Below are 13,310 nucleotides of genomic sequence, written 5' to 3' on the forward strand. Positions count from 1 at the left end.
CTTCTTCTGTATTGTCGTGCGTACCTGTTGTCCCCTCTATTTCCACGTCTGTTGTTCTGTCACACAACCTGTTATTATCCTATTGGTAGAGCTCCCCCCTCGAATGTGTTGCCTCCAGCAAGGTACTCCACTCAGGCAGGTGCTTTGGAGCAAAAGAAGCGGCACTGACGCAGAACAGCCGCACGAGAATACTTGCCCAGCTTCTTCTCAGTCCATCCCTTCCGTAGTTTGCGATCGCCCCGTGGGCATAAAATGGAGAAGTGAAGGTGGCGGTATTGGCAACGTTTTCATACGCTACGACGGTGCGACTACCACGAAACGGCAAGCCTCGATGCCATAAAGCATTTGCGCAGGGAGGAGAACTGCCAAATGCGCCAGAAGGAGTCGCTCAATGTGCTTCACCTTTCACTGGGTATTATGTAGGGATGTTTCAGCGCCCCCTTCGGTCAAGCGCCAGAGGGAGAAAAACGGAAAAAAGGGGAAAAAAAGAATGAAAAAAAAAGTGGAAGAAGAAAAAAGAAGAAAGAGAAGTATCAAGAAGAGAACGACAAAAAATGAGGAAGAAAAAGAAAGGCCAGCAAAGCATACGGAGGAAAAGAGAGAAAAAAAAAAAAAAAAAAAAAAGCAGGCGTATCACAACATATAACTTCTGCTCACATCACATCGCCGCATAAATGACGCTGCGCTAAGATACACTGTGTGATGTAAGCGCCCCGACCGCAATTGTAAATTCTGAAGCAATTTCGCCTCCGCGTCGTCATCTCCCTCCTGTTTTTCCCACAAGGAGGGAAGCACAACGTACCGCTACGAACACAGAGGAACTGTTGCGAATCGTTCTTTTTTTTTTACAAAAGAGGTCGCGCAAAGCTTACATAGATAAAACGGGTGCTTCTTCACGCAATTATATGTATGTTATAACCGCACGTTCAGATCTTACGCATGTGCAGCTTTGGAACAACAGGTCACACCCAAGTCCCCCTTAGGCAACAGACCAGAGAACACGCCGTGCTATGTCCCCAAGGGGGGGAATGTTTGGGAAGGGTTATCTTCTTACCTCCTTAGGGGGAACATAGTTTTCTCACCGCAGGTTGCTCACATTTCGTAATTTTTTTTTCTTTTTCCATCCATATTAAGTGAATGTGGTCTGCAAGGGAGAGTCTCTCGATAAAGGTACCACCAACGGTTACATGACAGAACACATCCGTGTCCACACATAAGCAGAGGGGGGTATCAAAGTGGTTCTTTTGCATGTCGCAGCGTGGGGCAGCGGCATATGTATATACACACAGATGGTTATATTTACGACTGGGAAAATTGCTAAGGAAGAGGTGTACATGTATAGACGTGCGTATACCTACCTTACGTGAGGAACAAGTAACCTGTGTGTTTTTTCCTCCATCCTTTTTTTTTTTTTTTTTTTTACGGAACAAATTTTGTCTACCCTGGGCAGTTTTCCTGCGCGTAACAAAGTGAACCACTTGAAGGAACAACTGGTGGATAGCAAAAAAAAAAATGTGTCCTTCTTTGGAACCCCCAGGAGAAGGAAGGCGGACGTACTCGTAGCGAAAGCACATCTAGGGATGGGCCCTTCGTGATGTCCCTAGCACAGTGGGAAGATTTTGTACGACGGGGTTTCCATTTGGGAGAGGCTTCCTTGTGAGCTCCCCCCACTTTGCATCACTCCCCTGAAGCGTAGCGGGAAAATTCCCCCTCCCCTCCTCGTGACATGCGAAAGCATTGCAAATGAACTGAGCGCGTTCTCCAAGGAATATTTTTACACCCTTCATTGCGAATTAATCATGGTGGTGGAATGGGGGAACCCCTTGTAGGAAGTGTACCCAAGTCAACCTGCGCATACGTGGGTAAGGGTACATTCCGCCCTGCATGAATACAGGTATTTGTAAGTACGCACAAATGTGTATATGGGTTCCTTTTTTTTGCGAAATGGTGCATGCGTGAGGGAGGGGGGTACCCCAAAAAAAGTGTGACTGGGAGTGGCTGTGGAACAGGCGGGAAAAAAATTGGAAACCAAATGGAACAACAGCGGAACGACAGTGGAAAAACAGTGGAAAAACAGTGGAAAAACAGGGGGGAAAAAATGAGAAAAAAAAATGAGCAAAAGGAAAAAAATGTGAACAGAAAGCGAACGAAAAGTTAGCAAAATGGCAGACTGTTTTTCATTTTTTTTTTTTCCTTGTCCCACGTCCGGTCTGCCTCCACTTCTCGCGCGCTTAGCTTTTTTTTTTTTTTTTAATTTTCCAGCAAAGACTGAAACGCTCTTATCAGAGGTGTCCTGGTCGTCCTCATCGCCCCCGTCGTCCTCGTTGTTACATTTCCTTCTAATCGACTGGCCAAGGTGGTACTGGACCACATCTTCAGTCCCACTGACTTTCACACCCACATTTTTTTCACTGTACTTTTTGTCAATGGAAAAAAAAAAAAAATTAAAATAAATGTTTGGTGAAATATGTGATGCATATCGTTCTTTTCTTTTCTTTTTTCTCTTCCTTATCGTTTCTTATGAACACATATTGAGGAAAATTGTGCCACATGATTTTTGTTGGCTTTGTTTTGTTTCCCCCTTTTCAATTCCATCCACTCATTCGATCCACTTGACTTACCAACCTAGTGAACCCCTCACCTCAGTGAACTACCCAACTCGCCCAGTTCATCCACCACCACCCAAATTGACACGCCCCCCTTCTTTTTTTTTTCACCCTCAGTGTGTGTTTTGCGCCCTATACACACACATACACACTCTGCGTGTGCTATGCGTGTACTCTGCGCGATTCGCACGTAAACGTAAGTTGGCCTCCTTTCCGTAGTGGCCATACCAGTACACGCTGCCACGCCTGTGAGACACAGATCAGTGACTGCTTCCTACTTAACCGTTTGTCCACACGCATATAATACCCCTTTCCTACCATTGCTCACATCTATATGCGTAGAAATAGTTACAGGGCCCCTATTGATGTGTTCCCTAGTGTGTGTCCCATTTGTCCCTTGACCCTCCCTGGTTGTTCTCTTTTTTTCGTAACTTCCCTGTGTTAGACGGGGGTGACATTTCGGTGGTTCTCTCTTCCGAACGGAGGGGGCGGCAGACAAAGCGAACTGATCGAACTGAACGAACTAAGCTAACTAAACGAACTAAGCGAACTGATCGAACTGAGCAAACGTGACCCTCCGCCCGACACAATGCAGAAGAAACAGCTGATCAGCAAACACATGGAAAAGGGCAAGGGAAGTAATTACGAGGCACCCCTGTGCCTTACAGGGCCCACGCCAAATGGACTTAACACGCTGCACGCTCAGAGCGCATACGAAAGTAACGCCCAGAAGAAGGAAAGCACCAATGGTCATACGAACGTGAAAAAACTGAGCAACATGATCAACCCGGAGGACCTATACAGCGAAATCGTATGTAAAGACATCTATATTGGAACCCACATATGTGACTCCAACGGAGTGATCTACGTGAACGAGAAGCAGTACGAACGAATAATTAAGCGAAGATTGCAGAAAATTAAACAAGACATTGAAAGGAACCGAGAAGTACGAGCATTTGTGGCCATACAGAGCAAGTCATGTCTACGCACGAATCAAGTGCGGGGCAACCATTTTAACACGTCTCTATACAACTATGACATGAATTCGAATGAGTCCTTCTTGAAGGCCGAAGGGATGGGACAGAACGGAGTGACAACAGGGTTGCTCATTGGTAGAGGGAGCACTGCCCTCTATCCAAACGTTAGCATGAACAACAACTACCTTTCACTGTATGATAATATGAGGCCAATTATGGATACCAATTCTGGTAGTACTTATGAGAAAAGGAATAGTGTCTACCTGAACCAGTACGCGGCGCCATACTCCTCCATGGGGTGGGTGGGAAGTTTCAACCTGCCGGAAAGTCAGAACAATCAGCACTACCATCAACAGAACCACCAGAATAATCATCAGTGGAACCAGCAAAACTATCAGAACAACCTGAACCATCAAAACTATCAAAACTATCAGAACAACCTGAACAACCTGAACAGTTCAGGCAATTTTAACAACGTGAACAACATGGTAAATGTGAGCAGCGCGGCCCACAGGACCAACCTGAACGCGTTGAACCATACAAGCCAAGGGGAGGATCTGCATAGGGTAGCGGAAAACTACGCCGACATGAACGACGCAAATATGGTCCACATGGGTAACTACTCAAACATGGAAAATTTGAATAGCTTCACTGACTTGGCCAACTTGGCTAACATGAGTGACTTGGTGAACATACCTGGCCTGGTCAACATGCCCGGCCTGGCCAACCACACCAACTTCACCAACCTCAACAGCCACACCGACTTCACCAACCTCAACGGCCACACCGACTTCACCAACCTCAACAACTTCGCCAACATGGCTAGTTTAGACAACATGCCTAGTTTCGATAACATGGCTAGTTTAGACAACGTGGCTAGTTTAGACAACATGGCTAATTTAAACAACATGGCTAAATTAGACGACATGGCTAATTTAAACAACATGGCTAATTTAGACGACATGGCTAGTTTCGAGAACATGGGTAGTTTCGACAACTTGGCTAATTTAGACGACATGGCTAGTTTCGACAACATGGCCAATTTGGACAGTATGGAGAACGCGGAAAGTGTGTCAAACGGGGTGATTGCGACGAATGAGAGCAACCTGGGGGACATGCACCTAGTGGAAGACGAGGCACTCATGGAAGAAATGCACATGGGTAGATTGGGCGATGTGCACAACGTGAGCCACATGGGTCAGATCGGTCAGATCGGTCAGGTAGGCCAAATAGGTCAAATGGGTCAAATGGGCCAAATGGGTCAGATGAGCCAAACCAACCACATGAACCACCTAAATCACGTGAACTACCCCAACCAGGTGGACTATATGAACTACGCGAACCATGTGAGCCACCCCAATTACCCCAATTATGCGACCCACCTCGATCATCACACCAGTGCGGTTTACCTGAACCATCAGAATCAGGCCGCTCACCTGAACCACCAGAATCAGGCCACTCACCTGAACCACCAGAACCAGGCGGTTCACCTAAACAATCAAAACCAAGTGGCTCACCTAAACAATCAAAACCAAGTGGCTCATCTAAACCACCAGAATCAGGCGACTCACCTGAATCACCAGAATCAGGCGGTTCACCTAAACCACCAGAACCAGGCAGCTCACCTAAACCACCAGAATCAAGCATCTCACTTAAACCACCAGAACCAAATGGCTCACCTAAACCACCAGAACCAAGCATCTCACTTAAACCACCAGAACCAAGTGGCTCACCTAAACCACCAGAACCAAGCGTCTCACTTAAATCACCAGAACCAAGCGTCTCACTTAAATCACCAGAACCAAGCATCTCACTTAAATCACCAGAACCAAGCATCTCACTTAAATCACCAGAACCAAGTGGCTCACCTAAACCATCAAAACCAAGTGGCTCACCTCGACCATCAAAACCAGGCAGTCCACATGGGCCAGCTGAGCCAGGCGAACCAAATGAACCACCTCAACCACATGCGACAGATGAGCCAAATGAGCCACCTGCATCACATGAACCATGTCAACCAAGTGAACAAAATGAACCAAATGAACGGCATGAATCACCTGAACAGTTCAGGCAATTTGAACAACTTCTGTAACGGCATTACGGGGAATTACAGTTATGGTCCTTACGATGAATAGCATATGTTTCAATGCGCCAGGATAAAGACGCGATGAATAGTCCCCTCGGAAATGAAAAAAAAAAACAGCTCATTGTAAAGAGGTTAAGAACATTGTCATGTGAACAGTTTCATCCCTTTTGGCTAATTTTTTATTTTTGTACTTTTTTTTTTTTTTTTTTTTCCCCTTCTTTGAAATTTCCACCTGTTTGTGCAGAACCCACCAGTAGGTGCTACTCTGCACGACACCGTCGTTGTCCTCCTTTTGGTTCCTTTTTAATTTACTTCGACGATTATGAGAAGTGTAAGGGGGGAACGGAACTGCAAAGCGGTGTTGATCAAATGTCCTCCCCCCAGAGTAGTGATGTCGGTAAAAGCGTGCCAATCAGAACAACCCCTTGATGGCCGCTCCTCCCGCCATCCGATTGGGCAGATGGAAAAGGACTGATTGCGTCTGTAGTGTAGAAGCGAATGTCCGTTTGGAGACTGGTTACTTTTATGTATGGCTATATTTGCCGCACCTCTACCGTCGTCCATTTCGGCAGCTGATGTGCATCCAAAGGGGTGCCCCTATTTCGAGGACACACTTTTAAAACACAAAAAAAAAGAAACTTTAAAATGCGCCAAAGCAGTTGTAGCAGTTGTATAGTTGTACAGTTGGTGTGCGTACACATGCTCAACGGCGTGGCGCTCGCGCAGGACAAATGTCAAACTTGGAAAATAGAACAAACGAAAAAGTAACCAAAAAAAAAGAAAAAAGGGGGAGAAATTTTTGCGCGATCTTCATGTAGCACCACGCACCAGTCAGACGCTTCAACATGCAGGTGAATGGAATGCCACTAGGGAGGAAGCCAAAATGGGTGCATATGACCCCCACTGGATGCGTGAAAAAATGGACTGCCTCGTTTGTAACTTTGGGAAGATGAAAAAAGGGAAGAACGAAGATGGAGGAGTATACCGTGTCTTGTTATTATTTATCCGTTCCTATCATAACTATTGCTTCCTTTTTTTCACCTCTTGGGAGTGATGTGTCCCCCCATGGAGGAGCTCGTTCCGACCATTTAGTCCTTAAGGCTAAGACGGGAAGCTGGGTAAACTTCCTAGCGCGCTACTCAAATATGCACCCGACTTAAGCTACCTATGGCAAAGGGAAAAACCACTGTAACACCTGTGGACTATCATGTCGACGTTGGAAATTGTGCAAAATTTGTTCACCGGTTGGCTCCCTCCGAAACGGCTTTTTCCCCTCCCCCACTTGCATGTCCACAGAAACGTCCGCGTCACCCCAAAAAATAATTCGCAGATTTTTCCCAACCTATGTAGGAAACACTCTGAAGCGGGTACTTCCCTACCAGCGCGGGAATTATCTCTCCCCCCGCAGCGTAACGTAAAATCAGTGCAACAATTGTACAAAAAAAAAAAAAAAAAATATATATATAAAAAGAAGATAAAAAAAAATATTAAGCGAGGCGCTTCACATGATCAATATAACGACGTAGAGAACATGTCACATTTGAATAACTAATCAAATGACATACCTCCTCCATAGGTAACAACACGCGAGGAAAGATCGACCCAATCGCGGATTCGATTTCCTTCCCCGATTGGATGATCAGTGAATATTTGCAACAGACTTCACATCCGTTGGTAAATAAAAAGAAAACAACAGGGCAGGCGGGGATGGAATTAGCAATGCAAATGAACATTCAGGTGCGGATAGAAGAAGGGGAAGAAGTAAAGAGGAACATTTGAAAGAATCCCCCCTAACAACAATTCTGCATAATTTATAGCGCCCAAAACAACCGTTGCATTTTTTTTTTTTTTTTTCCCCATCGTACGGAACAGTGGTCATAATTGCCCATTGCCATCTTCATCCTTTAGCCCGTCTGTTGTGTGCTCCTCCTATAAGAGAAGACGCCAACCGTGTGACCGATCGGAGAGTAGCATTTGCGTGCACGTGAATACGTTACTAAGTGATCGTTGTGCGTGACGCGGCTGCTTTGCCACAAATTGGCAAACCAGGAGGAGAATAACTGGGGCGAACTTGGCACAGCAAAATTATTTGATTTGTTTTTATTCGATCCGACATGATATATATGTATACATGTATGTTATGTGTTTTCATCCTGTCTGATTTGCTTTGATTTGATTTTGTTCCGTTTTGTATTTTTTTTTTTTTTTTTTTTTTCGGTTAAAGAGACAGGTGCGTGTGCTCACCTCGACAGGGAAAAAATAGAAATCGCTGCGTTAGGGGGTGGAGGAATGCCTATCGTCGGTGGGAACGCGCTGAAATTTGTGATTACCCCCTGACGAACAGGTCCAATTAGACTAACGTCTTGCCAGCATGGAGGAACACCTGTTCAGTTATGAAAACATATTTAGGAACAAGGACCTAATTATTGATGAGGAGATAAGGGATAAAAACCAGAAGGAAAATCGACCACCCGATGAAGGTAAAAAAGGGGAGATGGGTGATACAACTTCAGGGGGAGAAGGAAGACCCATCGAGGTCGACTACAAGGGGAATCCAGTAGAAGCGGTGGAAGAGGCATCAACGGAAGTGACTAGAATGACTCACGTGGTGGATGTCCGATCGGAGGGGCAAGACACCACCGTTCACAGAAACAGACAAATAGAACCCCAATCCAAGAAGAAAATAAAAAACGACATATCGTCCCTTTTTGCAGATTCGTCCTCAGAAGGGATGGGCCCAGGGGGGAACCAGCCAGTGGCAACAGTGAAATTAATTTTTGGTTCTCCGGAAAAGGGACCACAATGTGCGGCGGAGCGGATGGCCAAGTGGGAAAGGAAGACCAAACGCACAACAACAATTTGACGACCCCACGTGGAAATAATCCAGATGGGGCAACCGACGTAAAATATGGAAGACGCCAGGATGGTGGAAACGGTGGAATACAAAACGGTCCAAATGGTGTTGATGACGTTATTGGTGAGTCCAATGAGGAAAAACAGATTCGCGGTGACCTGCGTGGGGATGTAATCCACCTGGATCGCTGCAAAAATGGGCCTAGTGAAAAAGGGGAAGATGCTCCCAGGGGGGGAACATCGAAGGGGATAAGCTGGCATGCGGTAAGTGATAACGCAGCACGTGATAACGGGGCAGGTGAGGCCGCTGCCACCGCCCTATGCTTCGGAACGAACGGGACCTTCTGCTACACCAGGGGGAGAAAGGTGAAGTTCGCACCGCTTATTTGCATTATGGAGAGTGGCATTCGGACGACGAGGGAGGGTTCTCATTCCGGTGCTGCTCCCGCACCTTCCCCAAGCCACACATCCGCCAACCGTAGTAACAGCATTGAAATACGCGATAACAGGCTAGAGGAACACGTGCACGGAATAAGAAATTTCCCTGGACCGTTTAGCAGGAGGACGGACAAAATTGACAAGAAAGTAATTAATTTTCTGCATGGTCATATGAAAATAAATGAAAAAAAATATGGAAACAATTTGTATGAATACACACAGAAGAGTTGCCTCTACAATTATCTATTGAATGTGGTGAAGAGTCCCCACCTGCTGGACTTCAACCTGAAGGACGTTCGTGTTGTTAGAAGCGGGGTGAAGTCAGATGGGGGTGAGAAGAGGCGAAATGTTGTATCCTACTTTGTGGAATCGTCACGTCAGCAGGGGAATGGCCACCAAAGTGGTAGAAGTGATTATTCCAATTGTCACCACGACTGGAGTGGAAACCACCGAGCAAGTGAAAACAACCCACGGGAAAAATCAGGGAATCAAGATGATCAAAGAAGGAATAATCCCCCCGATGTTGGTGAAAAGGGTGCATTGAATAATAAAAGAACTGAAATGGACGAATTTGAAATAACAGGGAGGGAGACAGAGAAGAGGGAGTTCTCCAGTGGGGATCTCTACCAAGGGGATAATGCCAGTTGGCGCACAAGTGAGCATTGTAGAGACGTCTCATCATTCAACCTAGGAATAACATGGAGCGATACAAACTCATGTGAAAAGAAGAAGGTGTTTGTACAAAATGAGCAATACCAATTCAACGATTTGGTTGATCCACACTTCATTAGTGCGTTCGCCAAAATGGGGACGAAGGAAAAAATCACAAGAGAAGACATCTACCTGGAATATTACCACCTTTGTATATACAACAGCGAAAAGGCAGCAAGAGTATGCATGGAGAAAAATTTATTCAGGCATTTCTTTCTCGTTTTAAAAAAATACAATAGGGAAAAATATAGACTAATGCTTAGCAAGTACATAAGTCACATAGACAACAGTATGGACCACGAGATTGAGGTGACTGATGGGGTGAAAAATATTTTTCGCATTTATAACCCTAGTGTGCACAGTAACATTGTTAAGGAAGCCTTTGTCTTTTTCATTTCTCTGCTAAATAGGGAAAGCATGACCTTTCAGAAGAATATACTGGTCGATTATTGGTATTCCTTTTACGTGCTGATTTATCATAACTTCCTCTTTCAGTTCGAGGAGAATGAACTAAACTACCAGGAGTACAGGGATGACATTCACATATTTTTTTCCTTTTTAATAAAACAGTTGTTTCTGCACGGACGTGTGACTGAGGGTCAGTTTCTCTACCTACAGTTGTATGGCAATCCCTGTGTTTTTAAAGTGGCTACGGAGGGGAACACCACAACCTATATGAAGTCCTTTCCAGTGGAAACACACCAACTGAACAAACAGGGAATAGAGCATTCACTGTGGGGGGGTCCCCACTTTGACGTCCTCACCTTCCAGATGTGTGAAGTGGTAGAATACCTGAACAGATCCAATGAGGACAACTTTTTTTACGAAGATCTAATAGAACAGAAAATTAGGTACGCCTTTACTTTGCTAGAATTAGGGGTTCTAGAACAAGCTAAAAAGTACATAGAAATTATATACTACTATGTAGATGTGATTCGAAGCCAGAAGAAGAACTACTACTTGGTGCATCTGTATGAGTCTCTACTTAGTCGGGCCAAGTATGTTCTACCATCTCTTCGTTTACACAGTGGAGGAATTTTCTCCACCAATTGGACTGCCTCGAATGAGGACCTTCCCGAGGGGGGTATGTACAACTATAAAGTCATTTCGCCGCACGGGGGGGTAGGTGCTCATATGGGGAATCCTACCCAGGGTAATGGCACTAGTTGTAGTAACCGTGTAGCCGGTTCTGCTGTTGGGGTACCCCCCCAAATGAACAATTCAGTGAAGGGAAAAATGTGTCCCGCGAGGGAGATTCCTACTACGTGCCTTTTTACCAGCATATTAATCACAATAATGTTACGATGATCCCGTTCGGAGGGAAGAATCCAAGCGGGTTCAACACAGATCGTGTGGGTTCTACTTACGAGGGGGAAACAACAGGAAGAACCTCAAACCCGTTTAGAAGTAACCCTGCTTCACGACCACACATAAGCGCACCACTTACAACCCATCATAATGAGAACAATGAAAAGGTTGTAAGTTACTCTCCTTTTAGTTTTGCTCCGACGGCGAATAACGTTGCTACTAAGGTAGATCAATCCAACATTCACCACGATGCCTCCAACAGCAGGACGAGCATCACCCCTGTGGAAAATGCCCCCTACGAAAGGAACGATGGGAATTCAATTTCGTCTAGCTACCACCCACCGGAAATGGTTGCCTCAGGAGGAGCGGAGTACACCCTTGCGGAAAAGGGTATCACCTATGAGCAGTACAATGGTGCCTACCAAAATGAAGCCGCTCAAGTGAGTTACTTCTACGGGGGAGGTAAACCCATGGCAGAAGGTGCAGTAACAAGCAACATGCCTGACGGAGGTAACTCCACTACGATGTCTTTCCAGCAGATTAACAACCCGTGTAATAGTGGCTACAATGCGAACTGGACAGGCAATCACAGTGGGGGAAGTACCCAGTATGGGGGAATGGGCAGCACCGTAGGGCAGGACAATTTCGCCCACTACTACGATGCGAATTGGCAGGCGGTATACCAAACCGCAGGATCGTTCAATCATGCAACCGATCATGCAGTGCAGCAAGCTTCCCACCAAACAGCACACCAAAGTGCTTACCCCTTAAGTAGTAAGAACTACCCCTCAGGGGGGGCCGTGCTCTATGGAGGTAACGCCAAACCATCTGAACAGTCAGGTAACAGTGGACCCCCCGAAGTGACTGAAAAAAAAGAACAAACATATCAACCACATGGAGAAAACAATATGGATTTAATTAACATAGGGAAGACCTTCATTTCAGGATTTTTCTCAAATATAAAGGAGAAAATAAAAATGGCAGAACAAACGGAGGAGGAGGAAGAGGAGAACCTTTTTTATTATGACTACGAGAAGAAGCGGTGGAGGGAGAAGGGGGTGACGTCGGACGAGGAGGAAGAACGGGAGCGGCAGAAAATGCAGCGCGAAATGGAAATGAAAAATGTTGCCCCTCCTCCTCAGGCGGAGAACCCTTCCAACACGAACAAGAAGAACCCGCTGAACATAACGGACGTGCGGAGTAGGTACGTCGACTACTTTAACTGAGTAGTGAGGAAGTGGTGACAAAGCGGTGGATGCGTTTATGCACAATCCGCCCCACCCCACTTGGTCTTTTTTTTTTTTTTTTTTTTTTTTCTCCCGGCACCCCCATGTGATTCAACTATAAACTGTACTGTTTGCAAAACGGAACAACCCTTCTTCCTACTTTGTAACCGCTCCATGGTGATGCCCAGCGGAAGGAGCATTTCCCCCTCGTTAAGAATGACGAATGGTGATGGGTTTTTTACCTACGCGTGTAACACCACCCCCCACACAACGATGTTGTTAAGCTTCTTTTTGCATACAACCCTTGGTAAAGTAGCGTTGCAAGATGCGTTCTCTGTTTTCCCCTTTTATATATATGCTGATTGGACTTGCGGATAAATGGTTTCCTCCACCAGGGGAATGACCCTAAATTTATATACCCTTCTATTACATAATTGGAGGTGGACACATACCCTGGAGGGGGTACTCATTTGAAAGTGTCTACACGGGAGAACACTAAGTGCGTATCCACTGGAAAGGTAGTTGTATCGTGTGGTAACATGCGCCGCAGGTTGTAACAGACACACATATGTCCACTTTTTTTTTTTTTTTTTTTATTTGGGTGGATCATCTGTTAATGTTGGTGGTTCGACTGAACGTGTGGGAAAGGCACATTCGAGTGTGCCCACCTGCTACGCGCTGCAAAATCGCGTAAAAACTGCTTGGGTCACGTCTGGATAATTTCCCTCATGCGCGGGGGAAACTCGTAGACGTAATGTTGCAGTGAGAAGGCCAGCAAGTATCACTTAAACATTAATTTAAAAAAAAAAAAAAAAAATCGTGCCTATGAGGAGTCGCATGATCAACCTCGAATGCACGTCGTTTTTTTTTTTTTTTTAAATGGATGTTTCACCATTTCAGATGATAGAAAAAAAAAAAAAAAAAACGCTAAGATTAACCCACGCAAAGGCGGAACGACCAACTGTATGTACCAAAAGTGCAAAGGTGAAACGGGGACGGATATAAACACGCTGCGTGAGTGCGTTTGCACTGTGGTATATAATGCTTGCTCTACTTAACCATATCTTTTTTTACACTGCATAGAGAACCTGCTCTATCGGAAGCG

The 13,310-nt window shown here is 45.4% G+C and overlaps 2 protein-coding genes across 2 annotated transcripts; both read left to right on the top strand.

The window, feature by feature from the left end:
* Positions 1 to 3,195: 3,195 nt before the first annotated feature.
* Positions 3,196 to 5,718, top strand: PCOAH_00025150 (Uncharacterized protein; the record flags this gene model as incomplete). The annotated part of the gene is made up of 2 exons (XM_020059320.1): positions 3,196 to 5,118; positions 5,221 to 5,718. The coding sequence occupies 2 exons, from the start codon at positions 3,196 to 3,198 to the stop codon at positions 5,716 to 5,718; spliced, it is 2,421 nt and encodes an 806-aa protein (XP_019914772.1).
* A 2,322-nt stretch (positions 5,719 to 8,040) lies between these two features.
* PCOAH_00025160 (Uncharacterized protein) lies at positions 8,041 to 12,205 on the top strand (the record flags this gene model as incomplete). Its single annotated transcript, XM_020059321.1, is given in 3 exon segments — positions 8,041 to 8,369; positions 8,384 to 10,824; positions 10,902 to 12,205. The coding sequence occupies 3 exon segments, from the start codon at positions 8,041 to 8,043 to the stop codon at positions 12,203 to 12,205; spliced, it is 4,074 nt and encodes a 1,357-aa protein (XP_019914904.1).
* Positions 12,206 to 13,310: the final 1,105 nt, after the last annotated feature.

Source organism: Plasmodium coatneyi, chromosome 9 (assembly GCF_001680005.1).
Source record: "Plasmodium coatneyi strain Hackeri chromosome 9, complete sequence".
Taxonomy (NCBI): Eukaryota; Apicomplexa; class Aconoidasida; order Haemosporida; family Plasmodiidae; genus Plasmodium; species Plasmodium coatneyi.